Source organism: Phodopus roborovskii, unplaced genomic scaffold (genome assembly GCF_943737965.1).
Source record: "Phodopus roborovskii unplaced genomic scaffold, PHOROB, whole genome shotgun sequence".
NCBI classification, from domain to species: domain Eukaryota; kingdom Metazoa; phylum Chordata; class Mammalia; order Rodentia; family Cricetidae; genus Phodopus; species Phodopus roborovskii.
In genome coordinates, this window is record NW_026126470.1 from 432769 (window position 1) to 448540 (window position 15772).

General features: G+C 40.9%; 1 protein-coding gene across 4 annotated transcripts; it reads right to left on the reverse strand.

Moving 5' to 3' along the window:
• Positions 1–429: 429 nt before the first annotated feature.
• Pcnp (PEST proteolytic signal containing nuclear protein) lies at positions 430–13490 on the reverse strand. Of its 4 annotated transcripts, none has more exons than XM_051191686.1 (5): positions 13288–13490; positions 8091–8253; positions 5915–5986; positions 1918–1973; positions 430–856 (listed from the first exon to the last, which is right to left on the reverse strand). In XM_051191686.1, the coding sequence occupies exons 1-5, from the start codon at positions 13413–13415 to the stop codon at positions 730–732; spliced, it is 546 nt and encodes a 181-aa protein (XP_051047643.1). In that variant the 5' UTR covers positions 13416–13490; the 3' UTR covers positions 430–729. The 4 variants fall into 4 exon arrangements, with proteins under 4 accessions (XP_051047643.1, XP_051047642.1, XP_051047645.1 ...); XM_051191685.1 differs by having other exon boundaries at positions 5915–5989; positions 13288–13454; XM_051191688.1 differs by having other exon boundaries at positions 8091–8305; positions 13288–13441.
• Between the last annotated feature and the right edge of the window lie 2282 nt (positions 13491–15772).

The following is a 15772-nucleotide window of genomic DNA, read 5'->3' on the forward strand; positions in this document are numbered from 1 at the left end:
GGTAGCAAATAGTGTTCTTTGAAGACTCCTGAATGGAGACAACTTCCATGAAAGTGAAGTGGGCTGTTTTTAATAATACTTCACACAAGAACTTTTGAAAAAAGAAAATTGTTTTAAACAAGAGCAAAGCGTCTATACCCACTGATAGCGATGCAATACTAGTATATGATAACCTAAAACAAAATGAAATGCCCATAGGAAAAGGTCTATTTTAATTTTGTCTAAATTTACTTTCAGTCCATAGTCCAGTAACACTGTCTTCTCAATCCAATACTCCCTCTACAAGGCTGCGTGCGAACCAGACAGTTGAGGCAATAAGGGAGTGGAGTCGGGAGGAACTGCTCACAGTTTTAAGTAGACAGTAACTTTTGGCTTCCCTCTTAATGTGCTAATAGTTGTGTCTAAAAAAATATGCAATTCTTAGAAAGGTACCACTTCTGATTTCTTTATTATCTGTAACCTTTGGAAACTAATCACATGAAACTACAAAATTAGCAAATGTCTTGAAATCTGTATATAAAACATAAATTACCTCTAATTTCAAACTCTCATTTATTAGTGTACCACTCAATCTTTAAAAAAAAAAGAAAAAAAAAAAAAGGAAAAGAAAAAGAAAGGAAAACAGAAAAAGAAAAAAACGGCTCCAAAGCTAGTCTCGCACCATTCTTTACAAAAGGAGACTGTTCCTTCTAACTGCACCCACCCATACCCAATCTCAAAACACTTCATTTAATTGTCTTGGTCATGTACATTTCCAAGATGAGACTTTATATTTCGCTCCCACAGCTTCTGATTATCGGAAAAGCCATGCTTTCCTTTATTAAAGGAGTTTGGTCCAGCTGATGTTGGTGTGTCCCTGTTAAAAGAAATGCAATATATTCAAATAAATACAGACTATCAGCAGCCCCTACAGATTTTTTAAATGTCCTTTTTATAAAGAGTTAAGACTTCACATTCATTAAGTCTGCAGTGAGGACAGGAGTAGAGAGCCTGATGTTTTGTTTTCTCTTGACTATTCAAGACAGTGTCTGTTAGCTCAGACTATCCTGGAATTCAGAGATACACTTGTCTCTGCCTTCTGAGTGAAGGATTAGAGGGATGCGCCTCTAGGCCCACCCTGATATTTTTTCCCTTTTGTGGTATTGAGAAAAGCCTGGGGACTAGTGTATCTCAGCCAAGAGTTCTACCACTGAGCTACATTCCATACCAAATGTGTAGTTTTCAACACACATTTAAAGTACTGATAATACACAGTTAACAGCTGACACCACTGCAGCTCTTAAAACTGCTGCCTGAAAACTGGAGGTAGGCAGAAACTCAGTTGTAGAGACTTATCCAGATTACCAGACTCTGGGTTCAATTCCTAGTACTGCAGCAAACAACAAACAAATCTGTAGCAAAGTAAGTGTCATAAAACCCACAAATAAGGTTAAAAAGTTAATCTGATGGCTTATCACCACCATTTGTAAAAATGAAACAAAACTCCAAAGTTGTGTGAGACACAGAAATGTGCAGGGTGTCATGTTTTATGTGAACTGCTGTTTCAGTCTCACACTTGAAACCATGTGTATACTGGGTGTCATGGCACACACCGTTAATCCACCGTTAATCTGGAGGCAGAGGCAGGTGGGTCTCTGTGAGCTGAAATCCAACCCAACCTAGTCTATATATCAAGCTAAAATAAAAATATATAACAGTAAAAAACTATGTGTACTTTGTTTGGACCCGCTAACAATAGCAGATATATTTCTTATTTTACTCTGCTAAGATGACAGGCTGTCAAGCACTGCACCTGCTGCTATTTGAGTCAGACACTTAGAGCTCAAATGCAATAGTATGGACTCATGTAAAAAGTGTGCAATTTTTTCTTTCCCTTGATTTTCCCCATAACTCTGTAATAATTATGAACTACGGTACCTTCCAATATTCTTCATCCTCATCTTAGCTTCTGGAGGCATTTCTTCTGGTTCACTCTGCAGAACAAGTAAAGTGATATGAGTACATTAAAATTACTAAATCAACAAAAGAGCCTTGTCTCAACACACACACACACACAGACAGAGAGAGAGAGAGAGAGAGAGAGAGAGAAAGAGAGAGACACTAAGTGAAGACACTCAATACTGAGCTCCGATTTTATTCTTTGTTATGGCTCAAAAATACTTAAGTAGAGGAGGCTGGCGAGATAGTGCAAAGGTTAAGAGCAGGCTCTTCTCTTCCAGAGGACCTGAATTCTGTTCCAGCACCTATGTGTGGCAGCTTCCAACAGCTGTACTGTGGCTGCAGGGGGACCTGCTGCCTCTGGCCTCTCAGGGCACCCACATCCCTACATGATTACATACATAGTACACACACACACACACACACACACACACACACACACACACACACACACACACAATTTAAATCTATTAAAGCTATTTTCACATAAAATTTAAGAAGGATAATGAGAAAGGTAACTCTCATAGCAAGGATGTAGATTATTTATACAACCAAAATACAATACCAAAGGTTGCTCAAAAGCCTACAGATAGAAGAAAAGTATGTCAAAGAGACACATGAACTCCATGCTTTCTGCTGTACTTTTCACATTGGCAATGACACAGAATCTACCTAGGTGTCTATGAGTAAATGGTTCAAGAAAATGTCAAGTGTATATTCCCAAGAGAAAATTTTAAAATTGACTCTCTTGGGTGGGAGATGGGGCTGTGGGTGTCCTGAGAGGACAGAGGCAGTAGGTTCCCTGCTAGAACAGAATTCAGGCCAACCTGGTCTACAGGCCAGCTATGGATACAAAGTGGACTCTCTTAAGAAATGAAACAAACTCCCAAATTTCTTTAAAATTAAGGAAGACAGTGAGTCCAAATGGAGAATAAGCATCTAAGGAGACAGTCACACTGTTACATTACACATAAAGCTGTTGCGATACAGATCCCACCAGTTCCCATTTCTATATTTTCCACATTATCTTTCTCTTCTGGACTTGTGCACATCAGCTGAGTATGGTAGAGTGGTAAGATCAGGAGTTCAAGGCTATCCTCAGCTACCTAGTGAATGCAGGGGCTAGCCTTAGCTATAAGAGTTCCTACCTCAAAACCAAAACAGTCAAGTGCGGGCCCTAGTGCCTTCAATCTCAGCTTGTGTAGTATACACAGGGCTGTAGCCAGCTTTGAACCTCCACACCACATAAGATGTGTATGGTATGTACGTGTATGGTGGTACGTTTCTGTAATTCCAAGACATGAAAGGTGGCGGCAAGAAGAGCTGAAATTCAAAGCCATCCTCAGCTATATATCAAGTTCCAGGCCAGTCAGCCTGAAATATGTGTGACCATGTCTTTAACAAAGGGGGGAAAAAAAAACAACGCTGGAAAATCCCACTAAAATCCTTTAGCATAGTAGGGTGTCAACACTATAAGTAGACTGGAGAACTGGGACAGACAGAGGAGTAGACAGACACCTAAACCTCACTCCAGAATACACCTGCACTACTATCCCTGCTACAAATGCACCATGCAGCACGACACAGCTGCTCTTTGTAACCTGCCAGCACAAGTGACATCACTGAAGGCAGGCAGCAGTACCCAGCTCAAGAGAGAAGGCTGGAGAGCTCAGTGGGTAAAGCTGTTTGCCACCAAGCCAGACAACCTATATTCAACCCCCCCCCAGGACCTACTCGTTCAAAGAATTAACTCCACAAGTTTTCTGACCTCTACACATTCAAATGAGTGTATTCCTAATATGTATTATTCATTAGCATCTGACTTGATGCTTAAGCTTCTTGCCTAAAAAATTAGCAATATTTATAAAATATACACTTAAATCAACAAAAGAACTCCCGAGAGCCATCCCCAGCAGTGGACAGGTCCCAGCAGAGGGTAAGAGTAGGCAAGGGAAGAAGTGAGTCAGGCCATGATAACAGGAGACTCTTGCAGCCTGACTGACTAGAAGCCAGAATGCTTCTTTATCTATACAGACTTCAGTAAGTAGGGATACATTCATGTTGTTCCAAAACAAAGCTCATATCATTTTTGTTTTCTGACATGCGTTTAACTTTCTCTTGCTCATCTTTTAGTCATCATTAATAAACTATGTCATTTCCAATCATTTTTCCTCAAGTTTTGACCTCTATAGTTATTTTTCATAACCATTTTTACTCATCAACCCCATTAACCCAGTTTTTAAGAATCTAGAGGCATATGACAGCCTGTTCACAGGTTGGTAGCTCTTGCAGATACAAAGACTTTAGACCAAAACAATCTTTAAACCATCCCAGGCACCCTGCCATGTCCCAAGCAGTGTATTGCTAACAATGGTCAGAGTGCCCATGAAATAAATACCCTCCCCAAAGCTACTACAGTAATTATTCAAACCCTGGAATAATACAGTGTTCATATTTTATACCTTTTAGGATAGTTTCATTATCTTTCTACATCACTCTTCGCCCATTTTGGTGTAAGTCTCTGTGCAGGAGGACAGGGGTAACTTCAGCTAATCTAACCTTGTTATTGTACATGCCATGTAATCACCTGAGTGTACAGTGGGAAGAGGCTTGCAATCTGAACTGTGACCAACTCCTCTAGCCTACCGAATCTTGTTTAGCTTTTTGAGTTCACTTTGAGTATCTTGTTCCTGTGTTAAGTGCAGGGACAGATGTTTCAGGAGTATTTCAGAGGCTCATAGAGAGACCTCTGGCTTCTTTATGTGCGTCACAACCTCCAAGGCATAAGGAAGACCTTCAAGTAGATAAGGTTATCTCTCCTAAAAGTGGGAGGGGTAGTATGCTCAGGACTTTCCTGGGGAATCATGGAAGCAGTACTACTCATGGGAGAAGGCACAAATGATTCATAGGAAATTTTCCATCAATCCAGTATCCCTAAGTTGTACAAATATTAAAACAAAGTATGCAACAGGTGGAGATGGAAACCAAAGGTAGCAAGACGGCCATCATGTGATGCGGCTCAGCTTTGCTGCATCTGTCAAGTAGCTGTGCCGGCTTTGACTTCTGCTGCTCCCATCAGATATGGCTGTGCCACAGACCCATCAAATTTGTAGGTTTGGGTGTGTACTTCAGTGCTAGAGCAGCTACGTGGCATGCACAAGGCCAGTACTTCACACCACACAAAAAAAGAAATATCCAGTTTTCTAAGGCATCACAAAGAAATTTTACTAACATTTTACTGATATGAATAATTACCATTAGTTCAATCTTTCATTACTATCTTTTTTTTCTTTTTAAAAAAGTTTGTTATTTAAACTGGGCACTGGTGGATCACACCTTTAATCTCAGCACTCAGGAGGCAGAGGCAGGCGGATCTCTGTGAGTTTAAGGCCAGCCTGATCTACAGAGCAAGTTCCAGGACAAGCTCCAAAGCAATAGAGAAGCCCTGTCTCAAAAAACAAAACAAAAGTTTGTTATTATTAAATTATACGTGTGAGTGTAAGTATGTATGTTGTATGGATAGATGCATGAGTGCAGGTGCCTGTGCAAGCAAAGGAATGGATCCCTTGGTGTTGGGAGTTACAGGTTAGTGAGCCAGCTCTCAGGAACTGAACCCTGGTCCTCTGAAAGAACAGGCATGCTCTTAACCTCCGAGTCATCTCTCCAGTCCCCTTCTTAAAGGGGCTAGTTAAAGTAAAAATAAGGGCTAGCAGGATGGTAGGTAAAACCCTTGCCATACAAGCCTGACAACCCTGATTACATTCCCTGGGTCCTACAACAGAAAGAAAGAACCGGGCCTCAAGAATTGTTCCCTACCTTCCACATGTATACCATGGCACACATGCACATATCATTCACTCTCACACACTTTCTCTCTCTCTCTCTGACCCTCTCTCTGTCCCCCCCCCTCTCTCTCATACACACACACACACACACACACACACACACACACACACACACACACTTATTAACTTACATCTTCGTCTTCATTGAAAGCTGCTGCTACTGAAAGGGTTTTTGGAGCAAGGGTTGGAACCGTTTCCTTAGGCTTCTGAAGAAGAAACATTTAAGAATTATCACAAATAAAACTTATATTAGCTTGTTTAATCAAAATAATTACTCTTAGAGGGCTCATTTTTTTCATAAGTATATAAACTTAAGAAACTCAGTATTTTGAGCAAACCCATTATCTTTGAACACTAGGGTTATGAGCAGGTAAGTTTTACTTTATTATTTTCACGTATCCAATAGCTTTACTATTAGTTAAGCTAAGGGATACACACAGAAGAAATGACTAGTAATGCTGTCTGCCCCACAGTAACCTTAACATGACTACACAGTTCCTTCAGAAGACAAGGGGAATCATACTGTGTTTCTCTACCAGTTACTTTCTACCTTTGGCCTGCAATCATGTTCGTCTACAATGCTTCTATCTAGTCCCACTGAGGTGGGAGAACCCTTCCTTCATCTTGTAAGGCCTTCGATTGGCCCCTTATTTGCACTCTTAGTTTTCCCCCTTTGTCCTTGATGCCACACTACCTTCCAATCTCAGACCCTCAGTACCACTCAACTGCACAACTATTAGAAGTAGAATATGCAGCTGGGCGTTGGTGGCGCACACCTATAGTTCCAGAACTCGGGAGGCAGAGGCAGGCGCATCCGTGAGTCCGAGACAGCCTGGTTTAAGAGAGCTAGTCCCAGGACAACCTCCAAAGCCACAGAGAAACCCTGTCCCCTGTCTACAAAAACCAAAAACCCAAAACAAACAAAAAGAAAAACAGTGTAAGCCAGGGTTAGGGACATATATATATATATATATATATATATATATATATATATATATAATCACTCAGTGACAGAGACCTGACATCCTATGAGTCCTTGAGTTCAATCCCCAACACTGAAGACAAGAGGATACTATCCATTCACAACCCTTTGCATTCTTTTTCAAACTAATGGTGTTCCTAAGATGTAAAAGGGTTTAAGCCTTGTGATTCCTTATTATGATATTCAGGCCCTTATGTTCAGGTCTCAAGGCCTTTCTCTGTTTTGTCCAAACTTAAACTTTATAGGCTTTTCTAAACATAACTCTACCACTTAATAATTATTAAATGTTAAAAAATTATTAAACTACATCAATTATTTAGAAAGGAAAGGAACTGAACTCAGAAAATGCCCAAGCAGATTAGAATTATATGAGTACATGTTTAATTTTTAAATAAGTTGAATCTATGATCAAGATGCACTATAGAAACATACACTATATGCTTAAATGGTTAAAGAATAAAACTATTATTTTTTTTAAAAATAAAGTATTTATGCAGTTAGGTCTATGTGATTTTTTTTTTATTACACATAAAAAAACCATAGGAAACAGAGAGAAAATGTTAATGAAATTAAATATCATAATCTTTTTATTCAGACTGAAATTTTCTTTTTAAAGAGAAAAAAAGCAAAAAAAGGAATCCATGGTGGGATTTGGGGGTTCTGAGAAATGGCTAGTCTTTTAGAAAGATGGCTCAAACACACTTTAATAAGAAAATGATTAAAAATTTTAAAATTTTCATTTAAAAACTCTCTAAAATGAACATCAATGGCAAATAAAGCCATATGCACCTGACATTTAAAAATTAAAAAGCAAAACAACAGAGATAGATAACCAGGAAATGCTTCCAACGAGTAACTTACTACATTATTCCTTAAAGTTAGAATAGCTGATTTAGAGTTAGTACTACAATTTGGAGGTTTATAATACTAGGCATCGACTCCAAGGCCTCTCAAATGCTAGGCATATACTCTAGCGACAGTGCAATACAACTTATTACTTTTAATATACTATGGTGAAAGGTTTTTTTAAAATTCCTAAAATATATTTTCCAGAGATTTTGTTCAACTAAGAAAAATTCTAAATGATTACTTTAAAAATAATTCTCTACAATATGCCTTTTTCTTCAACTGCTTTAAGAGGGAATTCACAAGCCTTTCCTGAAGTGTTCATTACTTTTTAACTACTTACATGTAAGTTCAGGGTCAGCTAAAGCAGCTAAAAGTTCTGAACTTTTGCTTAACTATATATACACGCACACACTTAGAGCAGATTGATGAAACAAATCTTTAAAGGCTATTACTACACCACACATAAAATAACTCACACTTGATCCAAGTTTGATGGATATGGCTGATGCTTTCTTTGTCGTCTGACTACCTATGGCAAATCCAAACTTGGAGATCTTTGTAGGCTTTGTTGGGAGGTCCGCAGCTTCTCCGTCAGCTGATCGCTTTTCAGCGCTGCGACTGGAACTTTCCCCTCCATTACTGGAAGAAACAGTCTTAGTTTTCACAGGTTTTTCTGCTTCTTCTTCAGGTCCTGGTGAAGTCGAAACAACTTACCAAGATGAGCTATTTTTACTGAGCAGAGTGATGGGAGCAGCAACCTCAAAAAGCATCTTTACAAGGAAGATACCTCTGCAGTTGTCACCTACTGACCCAACAGTCTCTTCCACTGTTAGAGTATAAAGCAGGAACTGAGATTGTGTGGCAGTACAAGAGGCTCCCATGAATTAACTAGCATAAAATACAGAGCAATTTAAAATTATAAACAGAGTTCACAAAAAGGAAATACCCTTCAGCTAAACATTACCCTATTAGTTATACATTAATCTTGGTTCCCCTTGTGGAATTCTGATGTTCAGAAATTAAAATCAACAAATTCTTTTATACAAACTAACTTGTAAATGATCAATCAAGTGGCAAGATAAAATTCAGGCTAATAAGTTACAGTATTTTCAGTAATGCAGTCCTAATCACACAAATCTAATCATGCACATGACCACTGTTAAACTTCACCGAGACTGCAATCTACAGCTTTCCCCCCTCATTTACCATACTGAACCCAGGGCTATGCATATACAAGGCACTCTACACTGAGCTCCAGCTAGTCAGGTTCTTAAGTGATGTGTTATTCAAGATACATAACCCTTGGGGTTGAAAATTAACTTCAAGATCATCTTGAGCCTTTACCCTACTCCAAAAGCTGGGCGAGCAACCGTGTTAAGCTACCTGTAAAAGCTATTCAAAGCCAGACTTTGGCTTATATACTATTTCCCATGAATGAAAGCATAGCTGATCTTAATTTCAAGAAAGTATGTAGATGTAGAAAGCAAGATGTCTTTCAACGACTTTTCCTGTATGTGCATTACATGACTTCACATCTTGAGCATCTTAGTTATTACCAAAGACTATTTAAGAACACATGGGAAAGAAATAAAAGTCGGCCTGATCTTTCTATTTTTCTTTCCAGTTCTACCCTACAGGATACATTCTGTGACAATGAGTCAAACTTACTTGTAAAGAAACAGATGATACTCTTAGTGACTACCCTGGCAAGTTCACTAAGAAAATGGGGCAAAGCTTCAATGGGAGTTCAGGGTGGGGGGTGTCAAACATAGTAACAGAGGAGTAAAGAAATCAAAGAGTCAAAACTACAAAGCTAGATCATACAGTTTGGGAACGATGCATCTTTAGATTAATGAGTACTTTGTGGCATCAAGGATTGAACACCAGGCCTAGTATGTACTCTGCAAGTGCTGTACCACTGACCTACATGCCCAACTAGTTTTCTCACTTTCAGACAGGGCCCGGCTATGTTGCCCATTCCTATGTTGCACTCCTCCTGCTTCAGCTCCAAGGTAGCTAGGATCATGAGCTTTTACCACTAAGCTAGTTCAACAACAAGCACTTTTAATAGAACATCTGATTTTGTACAAATAAAAAAAAATTCTTTGGACCAGAGTTTAGTTTGGGGATTTCCAAGAAGCAAAAGTAGCACTGAATAGTTTCCTGGGGGGGGGGGTGTGTGTGAGGGGGACCAATTATTTGTTTATACATAAAAGTCCCTCAATTGTAAAAAATGCAAGACTACTCCTCAGAAACTGAAAACCCAATTTAAAACAAATTTTTTCTTAAACTAGTAGTGGGTCTCTGCTTGTAATCCCAGCACTCAAACGACTTGAGTCAGGAGCAGGGTAAGTCTGAGGGCCACCCTGGACTACGGAGGGCATTTTAGGCAACTTGGACTAAAAAGAGACTCTGTTCTGTGCATTTTACTTGCAACCATAATCAAGTATATTTAAGCAGTAACTGGCAGCAACCCAATTGTATTCTGTGCTCCTATTTGAAGGGGTGTGTGTTTGTGTGTGTGTATATATATATATATTCATTCTATCAGCAGATGGTTCGGCAGTTAAGAGCTTACTCATCTTCCAGAGAACCTAGTTAGAGTCCCAGCACCCACAGTGGGCAGCTCACAATCCCTGTTCTGGGCAATCCAACTCTTATGGCCTTTCCAAGCACCTGTCTGTATTCATGTGCACACACCCACACAGAGCTCTTATTTCTTAGCATAAGCAGGTTCAATGTGGCTCATGAGTTATTTTCTCTTTACATAATTCTTTTAGAAATTATGTAGCAAAATATATAAAGCATATAGGAAAGAAACAAATAAAACAATGACCTAAATAAAATGGGAAAACAGCAGACAAATATATTACTAATGAGTGTTATTAGAATATTTATAAATCTAAATATGGGTCATTAGAAAATTATTTCAGGTAAATGTGAGCTTTGAAATCTATCACTGATTATTAATACTAATTCATAAGTTTTGCATGTACTATTTTAGCATATGGACTTCTTTTTTAAGGTTTTTCTTTTTTTAAGGTTTATTATGTACACAATGTTTGCCTGCATGTATGGCTGCAGACCAGAAAAGGGTACCAGGTCCCATTACAGATGGTTGTGAGCCACCGTGTGGTTGCTGGGAATTGAACTCAGGACCTCTGGACCATCTCTCCAGCCCTAGCATTTGAACTTTTAATCAAGGATCTCCACTTTCAATTTACTGAGACAGTTTGTTTTTGTTTTGTGAGTATCACTATGCAGTCCTGGCTGGTATCTGAAATCCACTATGCAGATCAGGAGTACTTCAAACTCCTACTTTGAACTTCCTTGTATACCAAAGTCTAGGATTCATCACTTAGCTTATTAAGGACATTTTGTATTTTAAAACTGTGGGGAAAAAAATGTTGAATGACTACTGATTTACTGTGAATATCTTTAGTGGTATAAATTATAATGAATAAATGAGCAATCATTTTTGAATAAGAAAGCACTTGCCAATTTGTAAATCATAATTATACAAATTGCTAGATTTTAAATGGAAAGATATTTTAATGAAGACGGCTGTCTCCTTTATAGTCATTCTAAGCAAACCATACACAATAATAGAATTCTTTTTTCATTGAATAGCTGAGATGGGGGTTGGGCTTTAGAGAACATACTTTACTTTGGGGGAAAAAAAAAACCTGGTAAAGAAATGTAATTCTACAAAGGTATCATTCATGAGCCATGTGCACACTGGAAACTTCCTTATCTGGAAAAGGACCAATAGCTGGTCCTCAGTGAGCTTCGTTTAACACAGGAAATGTGCACATCGCTGCAGTAGCTCTTGGCATAAACCTTGATAGTTTGAGATAGCTATGATTAGGTATTAAGTTCCTGGTCTCTACATTTCCACTTCAGTTAAAGAATTGCATAAAGTTAAGCAAAAACCGGTCTTAAAAAAAAAAAAAAAAAAAAAAAAAAAGGGAGCTTCCAAAGTAGACTGAAGTGAAAAAAGATTTCATCCTTAGCATAAATGAAGCCCTGCTTTTCATCTCCAGCATCAACAACAAAGTAACAAGAATGAATAGGAAAAATACTTTGTATCTCCAACACTGTGGGCTGTGCAACCCGGGAAAAAAAAAATTCTTCCAACGTCTACATAGTAAAGTTTTCCCAAAGAGGAGAATGCTTGGGGCAAATTCATCAATTCAGTCGTGTCTATGGGGTGAACTGCTTCAGTTACAATTCCTCTTTATAATTTCATTATGTCTGAAGCTAATGATGTATATGATGTTACATGAATTATGTAGAAAAGGACTATTATGTTAACAACAAAGATAATTTTTGATAATTTTTAGCAAAATAAATCTATACAATCCCCTAAACACTGTTTACCTTAGTACAGTTTAAGTTAAGATAAAAGATACCTCAGTTAAAGTTCATTAGATAACTTATGCTATAGTTTTCCTTTAAATTACTTTTAACAACAGTGGAGGAGTCTAAAGTTAACTAAAATGCTTTCAGTAGCTATTTTACTAGTTTTTTTGTTTGTTTGTTTTGTTTTTTAATGAGAAAGGGACTTGTCAAAGTGGCCATGGGCCTGTAGTTTCAGGAAGGGAAGCCTGAGCTACATGAGACCCAATCTCAAACAAAGAGGGGAAGAGGGGCTTTGGCTCAACTAGTACAAATTTTTAAAGAAGCAAATTCTCAGTCGAAAGTAACATCACATTTATCTTCTCAGTTTTATTGCCACGACAACTAACAAACTTGGTAGGCCCTGCCATTTGCCTTTATGCGCTACGTTTAAGTCTTTCGGGGGTAAGACCGAAGGGAGCTAGAATAGTGAAATATTATAACATTCTAAACAAGACATTATGATCTGCTCACACGTGTTACTTACTGGTACGACAAAAGGGCGAAGGGGTTGAGACTACGTGTTTCTTTCCCTTTATGCACACGACCAAAAATTACGGGGGTAGGAGGAACGAGAGGATAGCTGTAATCTGAGTTCAATTTCGTGACAAATTACAGGAAGATCACAGCTGCCTACGATGCCAACTAAATATCAGGCACAGGCTCCGCTGATAGCAGCCTAAGACGGACACTGTCAAGGCAGCGACTCAAACTAATTTCAAGCTTTTGCTGCTTGATCGCCCCCCCCCACGCCGCATCGCCTCCACTTATCCCACTGCAGGGTTTATAAGTACTGTATCTGAAAACCCAGCAAAGAGTGGGCTGGGGTCTTCCACCTCCTCCGTGAAGAGGGGAGCACCAAACGTAACTAACTACGTGGAACCGAGAGGCCGGCGCCCTCGGCAAGCCGGCTTGGGGCCAGCGCCCGCGGAGGCGGCTCGCCTCGCCGCTCGCACGGGGGCCGAGTGCGCAGCGGGCCCTGAGCTCTGGGCTGCCTGGCTCCCACCCCAAGCTCGGCTCGGTCACCCGCCTCCCTCCTCGGGGCCGGGTGGTAACCGGCGGCCTCTCGGCTCAGGAGGGAGGCTTCGTGGGCCTGGATCCCCGCGGGCCACACCGGGCGTGCCCGGCGCTCATCGGGGCCCAGCCCCTAACCGGGCGAGCGAGCGCCGGGTCCGTCCGCGCTCGAGATGCCGTAATCTCCCCCCGCACACCCGGGGAAGCCCCAAGAAAGGCCGGAGTAGCCCCCGCAGCCCGCGACGCTGGGGTTGTGTTCACCTCCGGCGGCTCCGGCTCGCTGCGGCTTCTCCGGCTTCTCCTCTCCCGCCTTCCCGTCCGCCATCTTCCCCGCCGCGGCCTCCCCCTGCAGCCCGGGCAAGGACGTCACGGCCCCGCCCAGCAACCATAAAGCTTCGGGCGGGCCAGCGAGGCCGCAGCCTAGAGCGGCCCTGGAACGGCCGATCGGAGCGGATGTGACGCCATGGGCTGGCCGGCCGCGGCAGGAAGTGGGTGGGTGTGAGACCGGATGAAAGTGGGCTGCCTGACCTCGGAGTGCTTGGTGGGCTCCTAGGTGCATGCATGCTCAAGGGTGGTTGTAGCTGGTCTTTTCTTTTAGTTATTGGATCGTTACGGGATAGGGCTGTGTCCTTACGGAGAAAATCCAGCAGTTACCGAACACCGTCCAGTGGGGACACCTGTCATGTACTACCATCTAATCTCCAGGATAGTCCAGTGTGAAATGATCCTTTTAATTTGTGTACTTGACACTGGAAAGCCAACTTATGGAAGATCACGTAGTAAAGTCTTATGGAAGTTGTTGTGGAAAGTTTTCCTCGGTTTTTGCACTCGTGAAAACTAAAGTGGAGGAAGCAAGCAAACATTGTTGCGGTTGAGAGCGCCTGCTGCTCTTCCAGAAGACTGCAGTTCATTTCCCAGTACCCAACCAAGTTGGGGGGTTCTCAACTGCTTGTAACTCCAGCTCCTGGATATCCAACAACCTCTTGAACTCTGCAAGTACCCTCACTCACTCACACACACACACACACACACACACACACACACACACACACACACACACACGTAAGTAAAAGTACATTTTTCAAAACGATACAATTTCAAACGCAGGAGCTGACCTCCCTAGGAAAGGGGAAGTTTGGGTTACTGGAGTCTGAGGATCAGCCTTGTATCTATCCTATATCCCTCTCTAACTAGGTTTAAAATATGCCCCAGCCCAGCCCCAATGTTCAGAATTGGTTTGAAGTAGAAGTTATTTACTTCTTGATATATTTTTTTCAAGGTTAATGTATCCTACTGTAAGAATTTTAACATAAAAGCTAGTGCCAGCGTCTTGTCTCTTAATGTGTACAGGCACAAAGAACAAGAAATGTCTTGTAGCCTTCCCTGCCCCTTTGCTAGCTCTAATATTCGTCCTTTACTTAATAATAACCTTTGCAAGCCACTTCTCTATCAAGTTGAAGACTTCTGTTAACTCCTGCTTCTCCTAGAAATCTTTAGTACATTCCTTTAGTGTTGAATGAAGTCCGTGCATTAAGTATAGCTACGTCTGTGCATTAAGTATAGCTACGGTCTCACCTGTTCTTTTTCTCTACACTTAGTAGCCCTCTGCCAAAATTTGACCAATCACTAGCTGGCAATATATATGTTTTTAAAGGAATATATGTTTTTAAAGTCTTGATCTGTCCTCTAAGCAACATTGAGAGGTGCTGACCACAGACCTTCTTTTACTTCTCTGTAAAATAACAGTGGGCTATGGGTGTACTTAAATCGACAGAGTGTCTGCCTAACATGCAAAAAACCACACTGACTTTCATCTCCTACACTGCATAAACCAAGTAGTGGCACAGGCATATAATTCCAGCACTTGGAGATATATTAGCTTGGGGTGCATGAGGCCCAGTATCCAAATAAACAATACTAGTACCTCTTCAACAGATGACTGTAGGATAAAGATATCACCCTACACAGCCAGTTCCAAGACAGTCTGAGCTAAAGCAGATCCTGCCTCCAAAACTGAAAAAACGAAGCAGAGTAAAATGGATGTTGGTAAAGTGCTTGCTACATTGAATCATCTTGTTGTCTCAAGACCAGAGTTTGGATTCCTGGTATTCACATAAAAAGCAGGGAAGCTTCTAATTCTAGTGCTGGGGAGGTTGAGTCTGGAGGATCCCTGGAGTTTGATGGCCAGCCAGTCCAGCCAAATCAGCCAACTCCAATTACAATGAAACCCTTTATCCAAAAAAGTGGCAGCAAGCATGGTAGTAGCACCTTTAATCCTACACCAAGGAGACAGAGGTAAGCTGATCTTAAAGGCAGCTGGTCTAAGCAAGATATATCTCAAAAAGTGAACCAAGACAGCCCATCTGAACATGCATGCATGCATGCATCAACACATACAAGAAATTAAAACAAGCAGCCGTATTTTTTTTATTTAAATTTCAAACATGGTTGTTTACATGTCAATCCCAGTTCCCTCACCCTCCCATCCTCCCCTATTTCCCCCACCAACCCTCATCCCATCCCCTTTCTGCTGCCCAGGGAGGGGGAGGCCTTCCATGGGGGTGTCATCAAAGTCTGTCACATCATTTGGAACATGGTCCAGGCTCTCCCCCATGTGACTAGGCTGAGGGAGTATCCTTCTATGTGGAATGAGCTCCCAAAGTCCATTCATATACGAGAGATAAATACTGACCCACTATCAGAGGCCCCATAGACTGCTGAGTCCTCCCAACTAATGTCACATTCA